Consider the following 25,970-nt stretch of genomic DNA (forward strand, 5'->3'; position numbering starts at 1 on the left):
CACTTCACCCAACTTACACCAGAATTCCTCCTTTGAATCACCTTGTTGTTGAATTGTGCTATACAAATAAACTTGCCTTGCCTTGCCTTTTCTTCTGGCATCCAGCCTTTATTATCTCCCTTCAACAATCAGCATCAAACCTTGGGTTACCAGCTACCAGTGTTGGGAAGGTTACTTTTAAAATGTATTCCATTACAGAATACAGAATACATGCCCCAAAATGTATTCTGTAACGTATTCCGTTACGTTACTCAATGACAGTAACGTATTCTGAATACTTTGGATTACTTAATATATTATCATGCTTTTTACAACAACGTGAATGTACTATTGCTGTGATTTATTACTATTACTGAAGGTCCGCGACTCCGAACTGTAGTAAAGGGACCTCTGACTAATACGGCGGGGTCCCTGTCGGCTTGTGTGGGTCGACTTTGCTAGCGAGAGACAAAGAGAGGCGTTGAAAGGCTGCTCCAACGGAACTTATTGTTTTCGGAGGAAAACACGAACACTGTGTACAGTCGAGTCTTAATAGCTTACTTACAACTGGGCTCGTCAGGCACTCTTATTGGCTGAAGTGGTTATTATTATATTTACATGCTTCCAGCTCCCGTTTCTGCTCGATGACAACTCGTACCTTTCCACTCCCCTTTTTCTCCCTCCTCGCGCTCAGAGACCCATAACGTGTATGGCAGTCCATTCTCCCAGCAATACGGACTACACTGCCCATGATGCTACATTCTTTAGAGCTATAAATGGTAAATGGCCTGTATTTATATAGCGCTTTACTAGTCCCTAAGGACCCCAAAGCGCTTTACATATCCAGTCATCCACCTATTCACACACTGGTGCTACATTGTAGCCACAGCCACCCTGGGGCGCACTGACAGAGGCGAGGCTGCCGGACACTGGCGCCACCGGGCCCTCTGACCACCACCAGTAGGCAACGGGTGAAGTGTCTTGCCCAAGGACACAACGACCGAGACTGTCCGAGCTGGGGCTCAAATCAAATCAAATCAAATCACTTTTATTGTCACATCACATGTGCAGGCACACTGGCACAGCACATGCGAGTGAAATTCTTGTGTGCGAGCCCCACAAGCAACAGAGATGTGCAAACACAACAACACAAACGAGCAAAATACAAGAATGGCCAACCTGAAACTAATAAATATATGTACAATATATAATAGTGTATGCATTTCTGGATGTGTATACTAAATATCTTCCTACGTGTGTGTGTGTGTGTGTGTGTGTGTGTGTATACACATTTTTACAAATTAAATAGTAAAAATAATAATAATAATAATAATAATAATAATAATAATAATAATAATAAAATATATAAAATATACAGAGGCTCGAACCGGCAACCTTCCGATTACAAGGCGAACTCCCAACTCTTGAGCCACGATCGCCCAGAATGCTTGTAGCATTCTGCCTGTTAGCTTAGCACAACAACAGCAACAACGAAAAGGTGCTCTCTCACCCAGGAAACACACAGTCGCAGAGAGAGAGAGAGAGCGTCGCCCTGTAACCATGGCAACCGTAACGCTGCCGCCTGGAACAACAGAACGTAGCTGTCAAACAAAACCCAAACAGTCCTGACCCGCGACAAAATGAAACAGGAAAGTACCGCAGTGTAATCCATTTATTTCAACAAAGTAACTGTATTCTGAATACCACCTTTTTAAACGGTAACTGTAACGGAATACAGTTACTCATATTTTGTATTTTAAATACGTAACGGCGATACATGTATTCCGTTACTCCCCAACACTGCCAGCTACAAACTCATTACCCTATGTAACCTTCACCTCAACAACACAATTAACATACTCTTTCTTTAAGGTTGCTCCTACTGCATTTTGCTTTTTCTGCTTCCTACCATTGTAGAACAATTTGAATCCAATTCCAGTGCTCCTGGCTTGGCTTGCCTTCCACCAGATCAACTGCACACACAAATACCTCTACCTTTCTTCTCTCCATCATATTAGCCAGCTCTCTTGCTTTACCAGGCATAGTGACTACATTTAAAGTCCCCACTGTCACAGCTTCACTCCTGCCTTTTCTTCTCTCATGCTGCCTCCGAATAGCCCTTCGACTGCTAATGATGGAATTACAATGATATTAGTACAGTCAATTTCTTATATTGTAACATTATCAACTGAGTGATAACAAAGTTTGTTTGTTAGTTTGTTTATTTGGTTTTTTTTTTGGGGGGGGGGGGGTAATTAAGATTTACTGGGAAAAAAAAACATTTTAAAGGAGAAAAATAATCCACTCTTTGAAATTGTGAGGCATTTATTTTTTCATTTAGTTTTTATTTCATTTTCAGTTCTGGACATGACAGCATGACCGCATGTACAATACAACACTGAACGAAGAGGTTTCTAGAGTAATTTCAACACATAAACACACTTTGCAAACTTTCCAAGCTATTAACATTTCCCAGTCCCTCCTCTCCTGCTTCCAGTTGAACATGTTTCTGTTAAAAGGGGACCTATTACTCTTACCAATCTTTTTTTGTTATCCTCATGCACAGATATAGCTTTGCATTGTCCAAGCTAGATTGTAGGGCATTTTATCTCATGTTTCTTTATGCTCCCTCCTTTCCCAGTTTCCTCTGATTGACCAGCTTTCAGAAGCCTGCAAAGGGGCATCCAGTGCCTTGTAAACATCCTTCTTGTTCCTTTTGGGCATCAGCTGCCAATTTTTTTTAATATAAATTATTCATTTTCTCTTCAGCTTACAGCTTGAGCATTCTGCTTTCAGCGATTAATTTTATGTATGTTTGCCTAAGTATTTGATCCTTTGCTATACATGAACAACAAGCATTAATACATTACACATATGACATAAAGTAAGGCAAAGAATAACAGGTCCCCTTTCATTCTTAGCAGGTAGGTAAACTTCTGTATTGAACAACTATCTCCGACCATCTCATACCTTTGTTTCCCTGAAGGATCAGCTTTACATTATAGCATTCTTGCTAGCTACTAGCAAGGTTTTCACCAAACATTTGTGCTTTCTCTCTCTTTTTCACCTTCTTAACAGCTGGTTATATATTACACATGTAAAGCTTTAGTTTAGTTAAACATGAGAATGGTTGACCTCTAAGGTGCCGCAAAGCCTCTAAAACTGCTGCTGAGTCGCTACAGTAGTTGCTTTTGATTTGGTGAGTTTAAGAAGAAACTAGCTAAATATTCCCAACTAAACTGTTGCACTTTGTGCTGCAGAGATTTCAGGCAGATTCACATTTTCTGATATGCGCTTACCACCAGGCCTCAAACAAGCAGAATAAGTGGATGAACAGTCCTCACCTCTTTCATTAAAGCTCTCACATTAGTAAGTATATGAAGAGATATGGATTTTTGGGCCATTTATTGTACACGTTGAGGTTTTTAATTACATAGAAAAATTAAAAACTTGTGTTCCTTTCTCCTTTCTGTAGTATAAGAAAGTGTAGTGGGGGGAAACATTTACCCAGTTTACCCAAAACAGCACAATAATTAATTAACCTCCTAGGACCTGGTGTCCACATATGTGGACATCACATTTTTTTGTTGTCTAGACCAAAATATAAAATTTTGCTCTACAAGGGCCTGATATCCACTTACGAGGACGTTAGACTGCCACTGTTCTATCAAAATTTAAAGCGAATGTGCTCGTATGTGGATCTCATTTTTCTCAGAAACAAAAATCAGGCAAAAAAAAATCATGTAATTCTTTGTTTTTACATTCATCAGGTCCCAATGAGCCCAAATAGCAAAGAGAAAATATAAATGCATGCCATGAAAAAGTTCGGGTCTTAGGAGGTTAATGATCAATTATGTCATCCAAAAAACAATATTATACTTCATTTCCATTAAAACTTTTACTTGTGGCCAAATACAGGGAGTGCAGAATTATTAGGCAAATTAGTATTTTGTCCACTTCATCCTCTTCATGCATGTTGTCTTACTCCAGGCTGTATAGGCTCAAAAGCCTACTACCAATTAAGCATATTAGGTGATGTGCATCTCTGTAATGAGAAGGGGTGTGGTCTAATGACATCAACACCCTATATCAGGTGTGCATAATTATTAGGCAACGTCCTTTCCTTTGGCAAAATGGGTCAAAAGAAGGACTTGACAGGCTCAGAAAAGTCAAAAATAATGAGATATCTTGCAGAGGGATGCAGCAGTCTCAAAATTTCAAAGCTTCTGAAGCGTGATCATCGAACAATCAAGCGTTTCAATCAAAATAGTCAACAGGGTCGCAAGAAGTGTGTGGAAAAACCAAGGCGCAAAATAACTGCCCATGAACTGAGAAAAGTCAAGCGTGCAGCTGCCAAGATGCCACTTGCCACCAGTTTGGCCATATTTCAGAGCTGCAACATCACTGGAGTGCCCAAAAGCACAAGGTGTGCAATACTCAGAGACATGGCCAAGGTAAGAAAGGCTGAAAGACGACCACCACTGAACAAGACACACAAGCTGAAACGTCAAGACTGGGCCAAGAAATATCTCAAGACTGGTTTTTCTAAGGTTTTATGGACTGATGAAATGAGAGTGAGTCTTGATGGGCCAGATGGATGGGCCCGTGGCTGGTAAAGGGCAGAGAGCTCCAGTCCGACTCAGACGCCAGCAAGGTGGAGGTGGAGTACTGGTTTGGGCTGGTATCATCAAAGATGAGCTTGTGGGGCCTTTTCGGGTTGAGGATGGAGTCAAGCTCAACTCCCAGTCCTACTGCCAGTTTCTGGAAGACACCTTCTTCAAGCAGTGGTACAGGAAGAAGTCTGCATCCTTCAAGAAAAACATGATTTTCATGCAGGACAATGCTCCATCACACGCGTCCAAGTACTCCACAGCGTGGCTGGCAAGAAAGGGTATAAAAGAAGAAAAACTAATGACATGGCCACCTTGTTCACCTGATCTGAACCCCATTGAGAACCTGTGGTCCATCATCAAATGTGAGATTTACAAGGAGGGAAAACAGTACACCTCTCTGAACAGTGTCTGGGAGGCTGTGGTTGCTGCTGCACGCAATGTTGATGGTGAACAGATCAAAACACTGACAGAATCCATGGATGGCAGGCTTTTGAGTGTCCTTGCAAAGAAAGGTGGCTATATTGGTCGCTGATTTGTTTTTGTTTTGTTTTTGAATGTCAGAAATGTATATTTGTGTATGTGGAGATGTTATATTGGTTTCACTGGTAAAAATAAATAATTGAAATGGGTATATATTTGTTTTTTGTTAAGTTGCCTAATAATTATGCACAGTAATAGTCACCTGCACACACAGATATCCCCCTAAAATAGCTAAAACTAAAAACAAACTAAACACTACTTCCAAGAACATTCAGCTTTGATATTAATGAGTTTTTTGGGTTCATTGAGAACATGGTTGTTGTTCAATAATAAAATTATTCCTCAAAAATACAACTTGCCTAATAATTCTGCACTCCCTGCATGGTAGTACTCATTCAAAAGCCATAATATCAAGTGGGAAAATGGTCATAAATAAATAGGCTAGTGATTAATTAGCATTAATATTAATGATAAGATAAATGATTAATGAATATAAAAATAAAATAATAGTAATAATAATACTGGCACCAGAAAAAGATGCCCTGAATGACTGAAGATGAACAAAAATGGAACCGAAATCCTTCCATTCGCAGTAGGTTAGCCGGTCTTCATTATTTAGCAGTCTCCATCAAAACGTTCACCTTAAATAAACTTAAAGACAGAATAATATGTACACAGAATTTATATTTTCAACATAGTTTTCCCACTAAAATGTCCGTCCCAGCTAGCGAACAAACAAAGCCACACAAAGAGCACAGGCACTTGATGTTCTTTTCAGGATGCAACAAAGCAGATGCTGCTAGTTAAACTGGAGTAAAAGGATGTCACCAAAAAGAAACAGTATTTTCTCCACTTCACATTCTGCAACCATGCACGAAGAATTTAAAGAAGACCTTTGAAAAAGACCTCTAAGCAAGGGCATGGATATTACTCAGCACATGACTCACACCATAATAAGATGAAGAGTGACAAACAGAAGATTAAAAAAAAAAAACAGGGAAAAAATAAAACAGATGGCACATACACTGTAACCACAGCCACTGATGCGACCACCCGGCCCTCCTCGAGGCTTAGCAGGTGCCGGTGGTGCTTACAGTGGTGTAGCTGAACTTGGACATTGAGGTCGCCATCGATGTGCCCATGGAGGTGGCATTGATGCCGTCTTCCCCACCTTCCCTCCCACTGCACCAACAGCATTTGCGGCACAGACGGTTGCGACTGCAGCAGGCAAAAGTGGACAGCAGAGCCTTGCGAAAACGTGTGTTCATGAAGCAGTAAATGATGGGGTTGACACAGGCCGACGTGTAGGACAGGAGGTGGATGAAAGAGATGGGTGCTCCTGAGAGGGCTTTGGTGACAGACTTCATGTCAAAGGCTTTCCAGGTATTGACTGTGAACAAGGGCATCCAGCAGATGAAGAAGAGTGCTACGATCACCATCAGCATGCGGATGACGCGCCTCTTAGCCTGCAGCTTAGCCTCGGAGGTGTTGCTGCGGGCGCGCTCAGTCTTGACCTGCACGGTGCTAGATGAGGCAGAGAGGGTGGGAAGCTCCACAGAAGAGGAGGGCTTTTTGGATACCTGGATGTAGCAGCCATCATCATCGTCATTCGGCCCTGTCAAAGGTCTGTCTACACCATTTTTCTGGCCTGTAGAAGTACAGGGGGAAAGCGTAAGTTTGAGTCACCTTAAATCACGTGTCATTAACAGAAACAGGTGACACATGATTACAATACATTTTGGCTTCCTGCAGCTGACACAGCTGCAGACAGTTAGAAAAACCCCACCTCCCCTCACTAACAACTGAAGTGGTTAAATTTCATAACACTGAACAAACCCTTTAGGAGGAATTTCAGGGGTCGATAAATCTCCCGTTTGAACAACATTTAAGTATTAAACAGTTATCATAAATGCTATCCTGGCCAGCACACGTTAACATTAGCTGTTTAGCTATACCGATATTTTGACACATAGCTTCAGTATGTCCAGAGTTTGGAGAACTAATTTCACTATTTGTTTATTAGTAGGTTCTAAAAATATATTCTACCTCATGATCTTTAACGAAATAATCATCAAAATCAAAGTAATTTGTAAAATGAATAAAATTGTGGCTAGGATAGGCTCCACCCCTCCCTGCAACCCTGAATTGAATAAGTGGAAGAAAATGGATGGATGGATGGATGGATGAATGGATGGATGGATGGATGGATGGATGAAATAACATTTCTAAACTTAATCTTAAATACTTATTTTGTTAAATCTTACCCTCAAACACTCTCTGTATGTATAACCCATGTGAACAAGAACTAGTCAACGGCGGGGATGAAGAACTCCCTTTTAACAGGAAGAGATGTCAGGCAGAAACCAGGCTTTCCTCTGATCTTAATCATGGATTAGCAGGTGTGTTTGGGTTTACTTCACATGCAGTTCTTGGGTGTAACGTTTCCAAAGTTAAGCATTAATGACATTAGATTTCTCAGTAGTGTAACAATATAACAAATTGCTTGGAGCACTTTAGCCTTCATTTCTGTTTGTTCACACTTCTACAGTGGAAACAATGTGGCAATGGCTTTGAAAGGTTCATTTCCATTCTTACACGCTTTCATCTTTTTAGAACACCTGAATGAAACACATTTAAACAAAATGACTGTGATGCCAACCAAAATGTAAAACCTGATTTGCAACGCACCGTCTGCTAGTGTCTGAAAATTGCATAATTATCCTGTAGCTTAAAATAACCCTAACCCAACTCTAAATGATTCAACTCCATGTGGAATTCCATGCAAGGATGGAAGTTTATTTTGCTACGATCTATTTTCTAATTTTATTTCAGTAATAAATTACCATCACTACTGAATTCTGTTTCACATGTTCCCCACCTTGATGAATCACACTCAAGACTGGACTCCATGGAAACTGGTGCTGCTGATACACACAGTTATAGCAGCAGTTATAATTGACCTAAAGTGACCGTATTTCAGCTATAGCAGATATATTTTTTTCTGTTTCTGTTTAAATGGAGAATATCAGCCGCAAGACAACAACCCGAGTGGTTCCAAGGACAGTGGAGTATATTTTTGGATGGAACAGGTGCAGAACCTCCAGGTAGCAACAAAATATGTCATTCTCTGCTTGAGGCAGATTACACAAATGTCCCTTTGTATATGTGTAGAAATATTTATTTGCTGCTGTTGCCTGGAAATGACAGTGTGCTATCTAAGTGCATAACAATAAAACTCAAGTAGGCACATGTTTATTTTCACAATAGCATATGTCTTATATTTACTAGCCATTTATAGTCGGGGAACATTTACTGGCCCTTCTGATTGTTTCCTGCCTTCCACATGTAATTTATGGCAGCCCCATTTGGGTCTGGAGAAAGTGATTTTTCATCTTCACTACAAGTTAAATCAATGCAAACAACAATCCTTTCACAATTGGATTAAATGTATAATGGATCTCACCAGTTGCCTCCTTGCTCTGGCCCAGCTCAAACTGAATGCCCCGGTAGAGCTCTCTGGAGATCAGACCATAGGCTATACTCATCACCACTCCCGGGATAAAGAACAGAATGAGCAGCAGCAGCACGTACCTGAAAACAGCCAGAATGGAATAAAAGGGGTGTAAAAATCACAGATTTGCAACTAAATCAGTCCTCAAAGCTGAAGAAATCCAGCTGAAAAATTTGCTTGTGAGCGTAACTGTTTTTCTCTTGCCTCTGTATTGCCATGCACATCCAGGAGATGGGCTAAAGGCCCTACAGATGCTCCTCCCAACAGTTATCTTTACCCCCTTTGCTTCTTAGCAAAATGTACTGCAGCATCTCAGGTCAGTTCTGCAGCTCCTCTCTGCAGACCATGACCCCCCTCAGCACCCTGCAGTGTAACCCGCCTTTACACTCTGTTTTTCTTTGAGCTGTTTACCTCTGGTGATACTCTTGATGCTGCAGCGTTTGTATATATCACCAGTAGTGGGGTTTTTTTGGGTTTTTTTGCCGCAGCCTTATTGGAAGACCAGAACAACAGTATGAAGTTTTAACTTACTTACTGTACATGAAGACCAACTGGCATAATAATTACTACAAATTCTTTCCTTAAACACCTTTTTGAGATGCATGACACAACAGGGCTTTGCACCATGCTTTTTCCAGTGTCAATATCCCAACATATGTAGATTAGAAGATCATAGTGTAGAAAGTACTGTTTTTGTTTTGTCATCAATCAGTACAAGTTTGAGGATCTTAAGACATGTCTGAAAAACACTGGAAAAATACAATCCTTAGTTTGATAAGTTGGCGCTGAAGAATCCTGTCCATGCAGGACTATGTCATCTGCATAAAAATGTATTTTATATGTTTAGTTTTGCTTTACTTAGAAAAATGTTTGCTAACAAAAAGACTATGATCACCTCTCACCCAGTAAAAACTTGTTCAAAAGACAAATTTCTCAGTTTCTCAACATTTTCTACAGGTAAAAGGCAAAAATATCAAATATTACAAGTTATAAAACTATCCATCCATTCTTACGGCCATGGGTGGTGTCTAAAACATTGCCAACCACTATACTGCCAGGTATAAAATATAGTACATTTGAGTTAAATCTTTTTGGTAGTTGTCTTTTTTTGTAGCTTCAGCACTGTGAAAAGATATTTGCCTGCTTCTTTATTTCTTAGTTTTTTGCACATTAGCCACACTAAAATATAAATCATTTCCAAAGCATCTCAATCTGATTTGACTCCGACTTTGACAAGGCCACTCCAAAACCTTCATTTTGTTTTTCAAACCATTCACACCATTGCTGATGTATTTCAGATCATTGACCCACTGTATAAGTGGGTGCACAAGTGCACTTGAGCTTCAGGGCATGAACTGATGGCTCGGTATTCTCCTTCAGGAGAATCATTTATATCATTGTCTGATAGAGAGCACAAATCATGGTTCCATCAATTATAACTAATTTGTATCAAGTCCTGAAGGAAGAAAGCAGCCCCGGCCCACTAGCACACTGCCACCACCATGTCTGACTGTTGGTGTGAGTTTTATGCCAAATGATGCATACGTCCCAAAAAGCTCATTTTTGGTTCTGCTCAATTTTTGTCTCACCAGTCCACAGAGTATCCCAGATGTTTTTTCCCCTCAAAGATGTGATTGAGTTCTTTTCAGTCAGCTGTGTTTTTCTTCTTAGAACCCTCCCATGAATGCCATTTTTGCTCAGATTCTTTCGTATTATTGAATCATGACCCTAACTAAGGCAAGTGAGGCATGTAGTTCTCTGGATGTTGTTCTGAGTTCTTTTGTGACCTCCTGGATAAGTCATCAGCGTGGAGTTGGAGTAATTTTGGTAGGGTGACGACTCCTGGGAAGGTTAACACTGTTTGAATTGTTTTCACTTTTTGGATTAAAGCTCTGACTGTGGTTCACAGGACTTAGAAATGGCTCAACAAAGCCTTAGAGATGTCTTTCCCTTTCCTCACTAGATATCAGTGGCGTGCTTTTCAGTTGTTTCTTTAGATTATGGCATGATGTGTTGCTTTTTGACGTTTTTAGCCTATTTCGCTTTGTCAGACAGGTCCTGTTTAAATAGAAATCGGGCCTGGGTGAGGCTAGTGAAACTGAATCTCATCTCTCAGGTTTCAAAAAAATAGTGGATAATAGCAGTTAATTTATGACTTAAACAGGAAGTTAATTACTTTACCACCTCGGATCAGTTTGGTTTGGATAGTTTTTTTTTTCCTTAATAAATGAAATCATAATTTAAAAACTGAATTTTGTATTTACTCAGGCTATGTTTGTCTAGAATTTAAATTTATTTGATGATCTGAAACATTTAAATGTGATAAAAGGCTGCAACTACTTTTTCACACTGTTTCAACTACCATATTCAAACAACAACATATACATAATTCGGGGTTAAATTGAGCACAGTGCCACAGTGGTTTGCCTCACAGCAACAAGAGTTCAATTCCACTCTCCGGCCGGGGCTTCCTCCCACAGTCCAAAGACATGCAGTTAGTGGGGATAAGTTTATTGGAAACTCCAAATTGCCCATAGGTGTGAATGTGAGTGTGAATGGTTGTCTGTGTGTTAGCCCTGGATACGCGGCAGAGCCTGTTCTGAGAGGTACTGTAGCTGTAAAGATGAGATCCAACCTGTAGATACTATAAGGATAAAAGGTAGAATTTAGTGAGTGAATCTAATCAGCACCAAACTGTCTAGTACAGTATTATCACAAAATGAGTTTAGACCTACTTCAATTTGTTCTGCAAAACATTTCACAAAAACATAATTCAGCAGCACAGCATGCATAGATTCAATATCTGACTTAAAAACTTTAAAACGAATTAGAACAATGGATTTGGTGTGCAGTCCTAACTTTTGAAAATAACCTCTCATCTTCCTCTCCTGTGCGCAACACTAAGAGTGGGAAACTCAACATTCGCTAGCAGGCACGCTGTGCAACAAACTGCACCGACACAGTTTGTGTGTTTGGTCATGTTTGTCAAGCTGTTTGAAAAGTTCCAGTGGAAAGGACTTGGCACCTAAAAAAAATCCATTTATGCTTGCCTGTCTTCAGTAGCTCCTATCTGGATGCTGAGTATCATAGCATGACTTAAACGTTGTTTTTTTTACATCTGCACCATAAACGCATCACTGGGAAGAGAAGGCCAAATGAATGCACTGAAGATGTAAGCAGCCCGTGGGCTAACAATATTTTCTTATTACTGCAAGTGTTTCCATACCGCCGCGGGAAGCAACAAGAGTCTGCAGCACAAGTAAGAACTGGTCCATTTGACAGTCATTCGCATTATTAACCTGTCTACAAGATTCTATTGCTCACTAATTGAAGGGGCCAGAATGCCATTCTGGATCATTTCAGCCCAGTTTAACACTTGTTTATAATTGCAATGGGATTAAAAAGTCCCAAACACACTTATGTCTCAATCATGTCTAATACTCAGTACCCCAGAACTGCTAAACACAAACTAGCTGGAAAGCTGTCTTAAGTGAAGGGTAAAGTGACCTTAAACAGCTTGAATCAGACCGTTGATGAGTCGAATGAAAATTAGATAAATAAGCTACTAATGCTGTCCAGGTAGAAGCGTGTAGTTGTAAATGAGCATTTAGTACACATCAGCTGTTTGCTGCAGTTAGATAACTTGGTCATTTGAGATCAATAGCAAGAATCTCCACTCAAACCACTGAATAACGCCAATGATTTTAATTGTGTTCCACTTTAAACCAATGTGCGAGAGTTAAATATTAGAACTTTCTGTGTGGCTCTTATGCTGCTGATAAAAAAGGCTGTAAACTATTAAACCCAGAGTGTCCGGTTTGTATGTAAATGTGCACATAACATTTACAAATACAGTTAAAAGATTATCTAATTATTGGGGATGTTTTCAACTGATTTAGACTGGGTACACGAATGTTTTCTATTCACAGACGACAAAGAATACCAATCCCAGCTTTCTGCAGTGCTTAGATTGGTGGCACATCAAAGAAAAAGTTATGAACTGAGTGTAGAGCAAAAAAAAGAAAAAAGCAGAGCAAAATGTTGACAGAGGAATTTCTGAGTAGTGCAAAAAGGTTCAAAGGGCTTAGAGCCTCTGTCAGCTCTGTCACAGTATCTGACGGAAACCCCTCCGCACATATTCTGTGGAAGTCCTTCGACGCTCTGGAGCTTTGTTTGAAAGCTGCTGAGTTTTCCCACCTGGGACTGGAAAACCAGAGACTGTATTAGTGAATCGAATGAACGAATGTGTGTATTAGAGAGAGAGGAGAAGGTGGCGTGTACAAGTAAAGCAAAACACGAGCACGCACAAGCAAGGTAATAAATAAATGGACCGGCGCTGAGTAGATGCAGCCAGATCTCCCATTTGATTGGTAGTAATGAGAGAATGCTCTTCTTAACTGCCGGTGTCTGCGGTGCATCAGTCAGCACATAAAAGCGACAGCACACAGGAAGAGGCCATGTTTCATTCATTGTCTGATATTCTAATGTCTGCTTGGGCAACTCTCTGAACTCAGCACTTCTCATTAAAAATAAAAAAATAAATAAAGGCGTCTATCAGCTGGCAGTTTAATACTGTGGAAAATCTGTTAGACAAAAGCTGTGTGGAAGTGACCACGCGGGAGTGTGGAAACAGCATTTAAAAACAGCAGTAGTGGATCTGCGCTTGTTTTGCCTCAAAGGGAAAACCCAGATGGGTAGAGCTGAAGCAGAGGGAAAAAAACATGTTGAATATTCATAGCTACCTCTTTTCCCACATCACCTGAAAGCAACATGATTATCAAGCAGGAAAGATGCGTTTGGCTCGCATTAATCATCAAAGAAAATGATGGTGCATATGTCATAAATTTCTTTTGCACTTTTAATTTCCAGTCCTGTTCAGTCAGAGCTGGAAAGCACTAACTCAGCTAATAGTGCACCTGCTGGAGGGTCGCCACAAAGCAGGAGGCTCTTTTTTTTTTAATGTAAAAGGCTTTATTATTCAGACCAGAAAGTAAATGAGCAAAGCATAGCAGTGTTCAGAAAATAAAACACTGATTGTATTAAGTCAGACTACAGGTGTCACTCGCCTCTGTCAGTGCGCCACAGGGCAGCTGTGGCTACAATGTAGCTTGCTATCACCAGTGTGTGAATGTGTGTGTGAATGGGTGAATGACTGAATGTAGTGTAAAGCACTTTGGGGTCCTTAGGAACTAAGTAAAGCGCTATACAAATGCAGGCCATTTACCGTTTACAGGTGTTCACGGCGCCAAAAACTTGAAGGTTATCAGAAACGAACACGTGTAACAGCAGCAAGTAGTCGAGTCAAAAGTTCTCCAACTAAACTAAACCGACTCTATAAAGGAAGATTCTAAACTACATGTTTCAGGGTTCAACTTTTTATTTGCTCTGCGTGGCGTTTTGAAACCAAAAACTCTGATGTTATAATGACAATAACCGAGGCAATTCAATATTAATAGAAACCATTTTCCTAAAATGTAACTGCAGGTCACTCTGGTGACCCGTGTGCCCTATCTCTTGCCTAATGACAGCTGGGAAAGGTTTCAAGCAGTTGAGGAATTGGTTGGATGGTTTGATGGATGGAGGTCATAATAACAGCTTGCATTAATGACTCATTCAGTTGGATTCCAGGGAAGGAAATTAGAGGCAATTTTTAAAAAAACAAAACAGATAAACTGTAGAGTTATTTGGGCCAATAGACCCTGGCAGTAAATCCTAAAACAGATTTACAATGAAACAAAGAGCCCTTTTGAAATGTTTAAATGTTGCATTTACAATGCAGCACACAGTCATAAATGATCAAGGATTGTCAAGCTAATTTAATATTTGTGAATGATGCAAAATATAGTTTAAAAGCAAACATTTTCCCTCAAACGCATTCTCGCCCATGTAGGCCAATGTGATCAGTGAGCTGACGCTTTAGACTGGCCTTACCCCAGAATGCTGAAGTCCTGAAGTCCCAGATTTTTACTCATAACATGGCGTACGGATTTTCTTCACCATCAGTTACAGTGAAATATGCTGTGTTAGGCAAAAGACACCTGCTGCAGACAGATTATCTACAGGCACAGCACCGATGATGAGGCTGATGATGATTACTGTTTTGAGTGCATGAATCCTTTCAAGTAAGCACACAATATTTAGTCATATAGCACTTCACAGACAAGAGTCAAAGAGTGCTTTACAGTTTGCAGTGTTTTAAAGGTTAGAGTCACTAAAAATGTCTGGTATCATTACCATCTTGAGGGTTGTTTTTGGCAGTTTTCCCTTTGGGAATATTCTTCAAAAATACTTAGCATATCTCACGGCTCTTTATTTTTGCCCATTTATATACTATAATCGAACCCACAGAGGCTGATGCTCCAGAAAACTTAACAAGCCAAATTTATTGCTTTTTAATTAGCACAACAGTTTTCAGTTGTGCAATCATGATCAATTTGGTCTTTCACGTGATCAAATAGCATTAGGGAACCCAATGTGTCACTGAAAAAAAGGAGTGATGGCTGTTTCTAGGCCTACACAGATTAAACCATTTAGTCATTAAACCATTAATGATTTTATAATGATTGATTACATCTGTCTGTTTTCTTAGCCACTCACTCAATCCAGGGTTGTTGGGGGTGGCTGGAGCGTGTCCCAGCTGTCTCTGGGCAAGACCCAGGGTATGTCCCAGTCAGGTTGCTAGTCCATCACAGGGCCAACACAGACACAAAGAAACCATTACAGCTGATGTAGCAGTTACATGGATGTCTTTGGATTGTGGGAGGAAGCACACGGAGAAAACCCATGGAAGCGCAGGGAGAGCATGGACGCTCCACACAGAAAGGCCCGACCAGCTGGCAGATTCAAACCCTTGCTGTGAGGCAACAGTGCGAACAACTGTTCCACTGTGTCATAATCATTATTTTCCATTCACAACAATTTTGGTCAATTTAATTTTAAATTAGAGAAAAAAAATATGCTTTTCTTTCAAAAATGAGGACATCTGAGAATGATCCCAAGCTTTCCAGCAGTAGTTTATGTTAAGATCAAAAGGGGGCTCTTCAAAACTCTTCAAATGGCTACAAAGGATATTTGTTCAGCTTTATTTATATCTCAGATTTTAGTTGGACGATAAGGTCGAGAACTTAATACATCTTCAAATTGTCTCTAAGGTTGTGGATTTTAGCTGTATGGTTATGCATCTGAAAACTACTAAAACAAACAAAAAGAAGAATTAATAAATTAATTGCAAGAGTCATCTTTAAATAAAATTGTAAAATCCAGCTATGCTTTGCTTTATTAAGTCTGAGATAGAAGCAGAGATTGTACATAAAAAGAAATCCACCATAGTTTCACTGAGTAGGAAGTCCCATGGTGAAGCCTCCAGCAGAATTTATGGTACCACATTAGTCTATGTAGTTTTTGGCTCCCAGAGTGATGCCTGTGTGCAGAACTTAATCTGCCATTGATAATGTTTTGCGTTGGTAGAATGCTAACTGGTTGAAGAAGTGCTTGAACAGGAAAGGGAGTGACAGCGCACACCTTCATGAGGAAGAAGTGCAAAATGATAATAACGATCAACATATTACACTGGCTATAGTGAAGAGCTGTCATTATTATTAATACAGTTTCACGATAGAGAAAATCTGTTCTTTCGTGACTTTTATTCTGGCTGCGGCAAGAGCTAAATTGAAAGGCCAACAACAGAACAACAAGTTTTTTTGCAGTTGCATTGAATGTTAGATAGAAAGCACTTAGGCATAGAAAAGAGTGCCTTTATGAATAACATGCTTTGGGTGCTCTAGTAGAGTAGAAAAGTAATGTAATGTGAGAACCAGTCCATTTACCAATCACCTAAGTCACCTACAGATAGCTATTAAAAGGAATGCAGATGTGCAACACTAACATAGGCTTCTGTTTTAGACCCAAATCTTGCACTCGTTTATCTACTGAAAATCAGAGCTCTGATCTGAATAGTTGATCAGCTGTAATTTAGATACGATTTAGATGTATTTTAGGTCTAAATAAAGGTCCAACGCTGATAATGAAAAATCGACAGAGTCAAAGACACTCCATTCATAATGTTAGAACCATACAGTTTCCTTTTTAATGCAAAATGTTATCTGCTCAGATCAAAACGTGGAGTGAATAATGAATAAGATTAGTCATCGTTTCAGAGTACTTTTTGCAACTTTGTCAGTGAACATGATGTGTAAGTGCAAATATATACTTTGCTTGACTTTGACTTTTAACCACTTTATGGCTCTTTTATGGATCTCAACCTAAAAATGGCTGCTTCGGTGATTAGGTGTCCATTTCATCTAGCGAAAGCTAGATTGTGTTATCTCTTAGGAAGCTTTAACCCCTGACAAGGAATTAAAAGTTGAAATGTGCTTGTACTCTGTGACATGGAAACTTTTGACATCTGAGTCTTGATTGTCTTCTCCTTCCTCCTCCACCTCCTCACTGAACAGGCTAATTAACTGCTCTCCCACTGCCTCATCTTTCTCAGTGAAGCTTAAGAGCTTGATAGACAGTCAGAGAAAAGAGAATTCGTCAGTGTTCCACCACAAAAGGCTGTCAAAAAGAGAGAAAAAGAGATGTACAAGTTCTGGCCATGTTCATCTTCTTCTTCACTTTAATTGCACCATCGTACAGAATCCAAAGTTTTCACAGACAGATCTATAAAAATCCCTGAGTAGTATATCCCAAGAGGATTTAACGTGTCTTCTCTGAGGTGGTATCCATCTATTTGGGGGAGCTTTTGAACAAGAAAGCTGGTTTTACTGGCCTTTAGAGAGCTATAGATGAATAGATGAATTTCCTAACGTGGAGCAATCCAGACTGTAACGGCAATAATCGGTTCTCTCTTGACCTTCTCATAAGATTTGCTCTTCCCTCTTTCTAAGCAAAGAGTAGGGAAAGAAGAAATTATTGCATTAATTTAAAAAGACAGTGAAATGATCACACTGAGGGTAGACACATTATCTGCAGAATATTTGTGTAATAATGTAGTTATTTCCTTTTTTTCCTAGTGCCTCCATTTATTGGTATAACCCCTGCTAAGCTACAAAAGTGATCCATCTCATATTGGCTCTCAACAGGAACTGCCTGCTCACTAATTTTGTCTTATAAAACTTTCACCTACTGATTTCATTCATTTTTCAAACACCCACTCCATAGCCACCTTAGCAACTTCAGCCCGGGGGCTCATTTCTAAAATGACAAGAATTTAAGAGCCTTCTCTTTTTTCATCCCTCTCACATTTCTTTCTGGCCAAAGAGAAAATCCACCAAACGCTTGGACACAGCAGCATTTATAACTGTGAAACTGATCACCAAATTAATTTCATTTTAAGCACCCTCACATTCTGTGAATCTGTTCAAAGGGTTAAAGTAGATTTGTACAAAGTTATCGTGTCAAGTTTGACTTCATTTTAAAATTAACACTTGCAGCTTGAAAGAAGAAATGTTTAAAGACAGTTAGACCTGACGGTTTTTAACAATAATGCTAAAGTACTGTCAGATTTGCAAACAAGCTAAAAACAAACAAACAATCCAGTTAGCAAGCTAGGGGGACTTTTCAAAAAGCGATTAAATTGTAAAAAAAAGTTCAAAAAATGTAACACTGTACTTTCTTGGCACCATAGAAATGTACTATGCACAACACTGGCTTTGCTCATAGGAGAAGAATTGTTTGAAGATAGAAAACAGGAGTTTATAATAGAAATGTGTCTCGAGCAGTGTTGGTCAAGTTACTTGAAAAAAGTAATCAGTAACTAATTACTGATTACTTCCACAAAAAAGTAATCCCGTTACTTTACTGATTACTTATTTTCAAAAGTAATTAATTACTTAGTTACTTAGTTACTTTTTAAAAACACGATTTACAACCTGAAGAGGTGATAAAGTGATAGATCTTTCAGCCCAATTCTACGTTTTCTGCATAATCCATCATACAAAATGTAATCAAATGGAAAAGTCTCTTTTTAAAACTTGTTTTATCAGCTTTAATCTTTCAACTTTATGCATCAAGCAAAAATTTAATTATATGCAACATTCTCTGACTGGAAGAAATTTGTTTAATATTTAAACCTATTTTCTGCACATTCCAGCACATAAAATAAAATATTTTTTGTGTTTACACTCACTCTTTCAAATAGATGCAAGTAAAACACAGCAGAAAATAAATAAAGTCAAAGACTCAGCGGTCCTGTTGCTCTATTTTCACCTGTAAAGCAGGAGCGGGGTAGGCGGAGGTTTACCCTGGTGCAGGTATGCCGCGGTCAGTTGAAGAATCCACGAGTTTCTTTGTGAATTTCCCATTATGTCATAGTGCACTCGGTGCTTGCTTGGAAGTTTAGGGGTTATTTTCGCAGTAAAAAGAAGTTTTCTTCCCACGCACGATGGACGCTAATGTTTTTGTCACTTTTTATGGAATCAAACTCAAAGTAAGGTCAGTACTTCCACGCTTAAACGCTGCACGCTCATACTCTCTCCCACAATCGATATATGATCCACTGTTGATCTGCACACAGCTGTTGTCACTAACGGCGCACTCACTTACGTCACTGTCGTGAGACATTCTCGCAAAAAAATCACGGTTTTAGTAATCTAATACGGTTCTGCCCAAATAGCAAAATCACATTAAATTAATGTTGTTTTTTTCATCCAAATCATCATTATGGTCAAGATTGAAATCTCAATGCTAAATAAATATCAAATCAAAGTTAAAATATTGATGAAACCTGACAGTGTAATAGTAATGCCATAGGAAAAATATTGATTCAAAGTTGTCCTGTTATAATTAGCTACTGAAAAGACTTTGATCTATAGTTGACCAGATTATACTGGCAGGAGATGGATTTGTAGTTGACAGGAAAATTGTATTGAAATGTCATCAATTTATAGTCGAAAACTTGATTCCCAAAAAGTTGATTCTGCTTATCTGGACGCAGCGTTTTCAGTAAAAGAAACTTTTAGTTACTTCTTCTTGGTCACAAATGACATAATTCCACTTAATGTAAGTGAGAATCCAAGAATTTCCACACTTTTGGAAGCAAAGCCATGGAAACTGTATTCCATTTCCATTGCATTCATATTTTACTCACTTATCCCTGTCAAGGTTGTGAAGACATCACACCAAATAATTGTAATGCATGTGAAGTCTTGCTTTTCACAGACGCTGGCAAGAGTTTATCTATTGAGAATGGTAGATATTATTGCTTTAAAATAGCTGGCAGTCATCATTTCCAAACTAGTCATCCAGCCCACACAGATATTTTTTTCTTTACATAAAGACATGTCTGATAAACTGATTACAGACCATGCTTTTTTTCACCTATCTTTTATATTTCTTTCTCTGGCGGCAAATAGTTTAACATAACATGTTAATAAGCACTTACCAGGCCTGCTCAGATTGTGGATTGGGCCAGTCCAAGCGGCACATGCGGCCCACAGTACCATTATGCCTTGGGAAAGACTTGAGAGTGCTAAACACCGGATAGGGCACCATGATTAACAATGACACCACCCAGGTAGCAGCGATGACGCGATAGGCGTGAGATCGGGTCTGCCATGCACGGGATTTCAGTGGGTTACAGATGGCACTGTATCTTTCGATAGCAATGGCCACCAGGCTGAAGGTGGAGATGCTGACGGAGACTCCTGGAAGAGAAAATAAATGAGACTAAGAAAACATTTGCAAAGCCAGTCGACTCACTTCTTATACACAAAGAGACACATTGTTGCAAAATTTACATTCTACGTTCGTACTTCTCAATAGATAAATCATTTGGTTATCCTTCAGTTTGGACTCTCCACAAGATTCTCCGGGTGCCACCCTGAGATACCGAAAAACATCTGAACTGAACTAAAAGCATAAAGTGAAAAAGAAGGCAGACATATTTGTTCATTCATTTGACTGAAAACATGCTTTACTCCTGACTTTTAAGTGGCACACCTGGCAAAATCGCTCTACATCATGTTAAAATTGCATTTAACATTTTGTATTGTGCTGCTTAATTGGATCCCCTGTGTCCACAAGAGGAAAACATGAGAAAGATAATGTTACCTGAATTATTTTTATGACATAACCCATCCCCTTGGAATATCTCACAAAATGTGCCATCACTTTTACTCAGTATAACAAATATCAACCTGTTGACAAGAAACATGTCTATGTACTAATGGCACATTTTGGAAATAGAGCAGTACTAAGCACATACATTTAAGTCTAATATTTGCTCATCTTTTAGTTAACACTAACAAACAAATTGTTTGTTTAAACATGTCATAAGCAGCCGTGACTATTTACAGAGGAGAAAAGTATGTGAAAGAACACACCCTTGCAATACAAGAGCCTCCTAGTTCAAAGTCAAATAAATGTCAGGCTGCTCCATCAACAGTAGCAATGTGGCCCTGTTTTCTCTGGACCAAAACTGACTGATGGCAACAGTTCAGCCACAGATCCAACAGGATACTTTTCAATGCTGTAACTAAGTGCCAAACATCGCCCAGATTAGGTTTAAAGTCTCTGCTATCTGGATATCAGTCAGACTAGAAAGCCAATTTAACTTGTGGGCTTTAAGCACCCTTTTAGAAATGTCAATGCACTATGCACTTTAGACGTGAAGCATACAGAGCATAATTTATGTGATAACAATGTTACCAGTGATGCCATCTTCACTGCCTGGAGAGTGACATCGCTACCCAGACTGCATTCCAATGTAAGCAAGAACTTTAGCTTAGGAATGAAAGGACCTTTACAAGTCTAACAGGTTTTTGGTATGAGTTTTAAATAGCTGATGTTAAAATCCAGGTTATGGTCACATTTTGTTTTAGACACATGGGAAACAGCAAAAAAGGCTAAAGGATGTTACATTTCAATTAAGTCTTGTAACGAGTGAAAATCAGCTAAACTCAAACTTTACCACAAAGCCTAACCCAGGTCACCAGAGACCTGGTGGATGTTTAGAGTTTACAATTCATTTCAACTTTATTTATACAATGCCTAATCACAACAACAGTTGCCTCAAGGTGCCTTAAATTGTAAGGTAGACCCTATAACACAACAAAGAAAGGGAGGCGACCCCCACGTGGGGGTGGGAGGGAGGCCTCCCATATTCAACGTGCTGGGACATGATGAGTTTGTTGTTGTTGTTGTGTGTATGTGTGGCTGGCAGCTGAAAAGCTGCAACTGGGGAAAAAAAGTGTGTCAAAAGTGTGAACTATGTGGTCGGGTCCGTCCTTACTCCCACAGACACAAACCAAGGCCAAGTTGAATTTGCAATAATCAGCTGAGGGGGAATGAAATAACTTGTTGTGTGTCTGTGCTCGAATTGTGAGTCCAGATGAGGCAAAAAGCACACGCACATACCTGTGTGTCACAAGCAGGAATAAATTCCCTGCGCTGAACCTCTGTTGCTATGAGAGGCAGCAACCTCAATCCTCCATTTCTTTGTCACGCAGCATATTAATCCCCATTCATTGTTCCTCCAGGACGGAAGAACATATCCTGCCTAAACCAGGGCTTTACGTTATCACTCATGGGAGGAAGTCATTCTGCATTCTCCTGTGAGCACGGTGCAACTCAATTTACAGGAACAATACTAAGCTTTTGAGTGGTGGTCAGAAACTGTTTCCCTTCATCCTTTGGTGCAGGCTTTTCCTGCAAACCTGTGATTAAAAAAACCAAAACTGTGTTCCTTTCTATTGTGATAAGCTTTTCTATCTTATCAAAGGTAAAAGATTAAGGATGTAAGTATATATTGAGTGAAAAACGCAAGGATTGAAACCCCCAGAGAAAAAAAAAGGGGAAACAGCAAGGATAGTTGGTGTTGGATTTGATGTGGATCTGATGGGAGCAGGGAGGAGCTGTATCTTATTCCTGCGCCACCAGAACAAAGGAGCTGACTGGCAAAGATATTCAACAACAAAGAGAACATCAGCTGCACAAAAAGACGTCTGAATGCCTTTTCTGTTCCATGAGCTGTAGAAAAAACAGTATTTCAGTTCTTTGCAAGACGGGTAACCTTTTGATTGCTGCTTCACTTGCATGAAACCTGAAGGGATAACAAAGCTGCCCCTTGATAATCAGGCAATCATTAGTCCAACCAAATCAGTAAACCCAGTGCAGTAAAAAGTATTTTCCCCTCCTTGATTTCCTAGTTTCTTGGTATATTTGTCAGATCATCAAACAAATTTTAACTCTAGACAAAGATATTCTGAGTAAGTACAAAATGCATTTTTTAAATATTATTGTAGGGTCTTTGCCTAACAGTATAAAGCACCTTGAGTTGACTGTTGCTGTGTGAAAAAGTACTTGCCTTCTAAACCTAATAGCTAGTTTTGCCACCCTTTACCGCAATAACTGCAACATGAGTCCTTCACATCGTTGTGGAGGAATTTTGGCCCACTCATCTTTGCAGAAGTCGAGCATTAAAGGCCAGTTGAAGGCCGTGGAGAAGCATAAGTCCGGTCTTTGACTTGGCCTTGGACAGAAACCTTCCAAACCATCCAGCTTTTGTCTCGTCAATCCACAGAACAATTTCCCGAAAGTTGTAGGGATCATTAAGGTTTTGTCTTTTTTCTTGTGTTCTTTTAAGTCAGCAGTGGTTTTCTCCTTAGAACCCTCCCATGGATGCCCAGTCTGCCCACTTTCCTTCTTATTGTTGAATCATGAACACTGAGCTTAATTACAGTCAGAATCAGAATACTTCATTACTTACTTCAGGGCCAAAGGTATAAGATAAAGCGGATATTTGAAAGAATACTCATCATGCAAAGCTCCTCTAGCAAAATGTAATCTTCCTTTTAATACTTGAACTTGATTTTTTATGACCCTCGAAAACTATATGAATAGTGAAATTATTATCCTAAATATGCAATGATTATTTGAATACTTTGGCTTAGCACGAGTGGGGGCATTCAGACTATAAGGTACTCCTCTCCCGTGGGGTGTGCAAAAATACCGCAGTGTAAGAAATGTGCGTTGCTTTGTAAAAACTGCAGTGCAGCTTGTTGATTTGGCCCATCGCTAATACTGTCAGACTCACATTATAACTGTAGAACATCTTCCTGCATCCTTAATTTTGTGTATGTCATGGTTTTTGTAACAAACTACACTTTTAGTTAGAAGTCCTGTTTTTTCTCGTTTTGTTTCTTTGATGGTTCTTCCCCTACTCTTTTATCTGTTTTATCTGTTGACTTTACTTGGTTCACCCTTTTAGTCTTGTTAGTTCTTGATTAGTTCTTCTTGTGGTTTTTTTACTTTTGCCTTCCTCTTTTGTTCTTTTTCCACCCTCATCAGTGTTTGAGTGAGTTCACCTGTTTTTATTGCCTCTCTCGGTCTATGGTGTGTATTTAGTGTGTCTCAGTTTCCTCAGTCTTGGTCTGTTTCCCATTCCTTTTGTCTCCACTTTGTTTAATTCTGGCTTGCACCTTTTGGTAGCTCTACTTCTCTTTTAGATTTCTTCAAGTTTTTTGTTTTTCCAAGCACGTTTGTATAAGACCTTCTGTTTAAATACACAATCTTTGAAATTACTGGCAGCCTGTTGCCCTTTTGTCTGCTTTTGGGTGAGTCAGTGAGCTCATTCAACAGGGCCAGGAGCATTACAAAAAGAGTTGCTAACAGGCAATTTGATCCCAATTGTAATGGTGCCAGTTTACCAAAATATGTAGAAACTGCATATGCTGCACAATGTGCAAACATAATGTATGTTTACAGGGTACCCTGTATTGTGTCCATGGATTTTTTTTCTATTAATCAAGAAGAGCAGTATGACCTGTTACCAGAGTGCTAAATATGCTGTTACACTTTTTGTCAAAGAGACTCTGACTGTGCCAGCCTGTTTCCATGAAAGAATCCTGACTGCCATCATTGTTGTCCACTGTCCACTGCATGTCTACGCAGAAGGAGGTGGGTGGCACAGTCAGCACATGCAAATCTTAACACAGAGCACAGACACTGTAAGTCGTCTCACACTGTAAGTCTCTCACGCCCACATGTCTCTTTCAAGTGCTAAGCACAGACATGGAGAGAGATCAAATCGCACACAGGGGTTTTCTTTTGTTATTGCTTGAAGTCGGCGATGCTCAGCCACGGCACCGGCTTACACTGATTGCAGAGAAAGGGAACACGGAAAGGGAGGAATGTTGTTATGTTCATTCTTTCACCGCAAGGCAAAGAAGAGGTATAATCAAATAAACAATGCAATGATGGAGAAATGCAAGTGTTATTTATATAGCACATTCAATGGTGCATTAGAAAGCAAACAAACAGCAGGATTAAAAGAAAGGGCAGTAAAAATCATTTGAAGTCAAATGTATTAAGTTTGTATTATGTTGTGTGTGTTTGTGGATGTAAGTTATAAATGAACACATGGTTGGGGACCAAGCCAACAAACATGGAAGATGCAGGTTTTAGGAATGAATGACTGCAGCAGTGACACTTTCATATATAGCCTGTAAACTGCATGAGGACTTCTGAGGACATATTAATAAAGATAAGTAGGTTTATAGTCATTACTGAGGCCTGTAGAGTCACAAGTTCACATGAGTGATGTTTTTAAACCCTACACTTATAGTAACTGATGGCCGTGAGGCTCTGTAGATCCATACTGACAGGAAATGCACTTTCAGGTGATGTACAGCACTGATCCTTCAGTGATTTAAACTCATGACACTGTTACACAGACAGCACAAGGAAATTCAAACCAGACTAATGTGCTCTTAGTCGGAAAGTTTGGCCCTAATTCTTCAACCCTTTCAATATTTCAGAGAAAAAAATATCAGACCATCTGTTTTATTACAGCCACTAGAAGTCAACACTGAGATGAGATCAGCACCATCGATGGACCGATTTATGAAACCTCTAAAGAAAATTAAACTCCAACCAATACTGAAGGGGTTCCCCCACACTGGCCTCTGAGGTGTATTTTTCATTTAGCATTTTTCAGGTTTTTGACAGGACAAAGCTACCTACAGTGGCCCCCTCTTTCTTATTTTTAAAGTTCAGTCCCTCCTAACCAGGTAGAACTGCTTATATTGGTTTCGTAATAGCTGGCTTGTTAGCCAGGTTTTAGCTGTGCTCGGTATCATTCAGCCAGGCACCCTACTCCAGAGAGGATCTGTGCTATGAGTTGTAGAACCTGCAGCAAATAGCAAAATGGGTAAGCAGAGTTGGGGAGTAACGGAATACATGTACCGCCGTTACGTATTTAAAATACAAAATATGAGTAACTGTATTCCGTTACAGTTACAGTTTAAAAAGGTGGTATTTAGAATACAGTTACTTTGTTGAAATAAATGGATTACATGGCGGTCCTCTGTAATTTTGGTCATTCCACGCCGCGCATTGCGGCTCGAAACCCAAACAAAACACGCGAGAAGAGGCTGTAAAAAAGAAAA

At 39.5% G+C, this 25,970-nt stretch overlaps 1 protein-coding gene across 1 annotated transcript in view; it reads right to left on the reverse strand.

Moving 5' to 3' along the window:
- Positions 1 to 5,408: 5,408 nt before the first annotated feature.
- LOC113016497 (cholecystokinin receptor-like) overlaps positions 5,409 to 25,970 on the reverse strand; it is a 67,535-nt gene continuing 46,973 nt past the window's right edge. Inside the window, exons 3-5 of the mRNA XM_026159370.1 lie at positions 19,967 to 20,228; positions 8,536 to 8,663; positions 5,409 to 6,720 (exon numbers count right to left, since the gene is read on the reverse strand). Of these exons, the coding sequence (XP_026015155.1) occupies positions 6,143 to 6,720; positions 8,536 to 8,663; positions 19,967 to 20,228 (968 nt within the window). The 3' untranslated portion in view covers positions 5,409 to 6,142. The remainder of the gene's footprint in view (positions 6,721 to 8,535; positions 8,664 to 19,966; positions 20,229 to 25,970) is intronic.

Source organism: Astatotilapia calliptera, chromosome 23 (genome assembly GCF_900246225.1).
Source record: "Astatotilapia calliptera chromosome 23, fAstCal1.2, whole genome shotgun sequence".
In the NCBI taxonomy this organism is placed as follows: Eukaryota; Metazoa; Chordata; class Actinopteri; order Cichliformes; family Cichlidae; genus Astatotilapia; species Astatotilapia calliptera.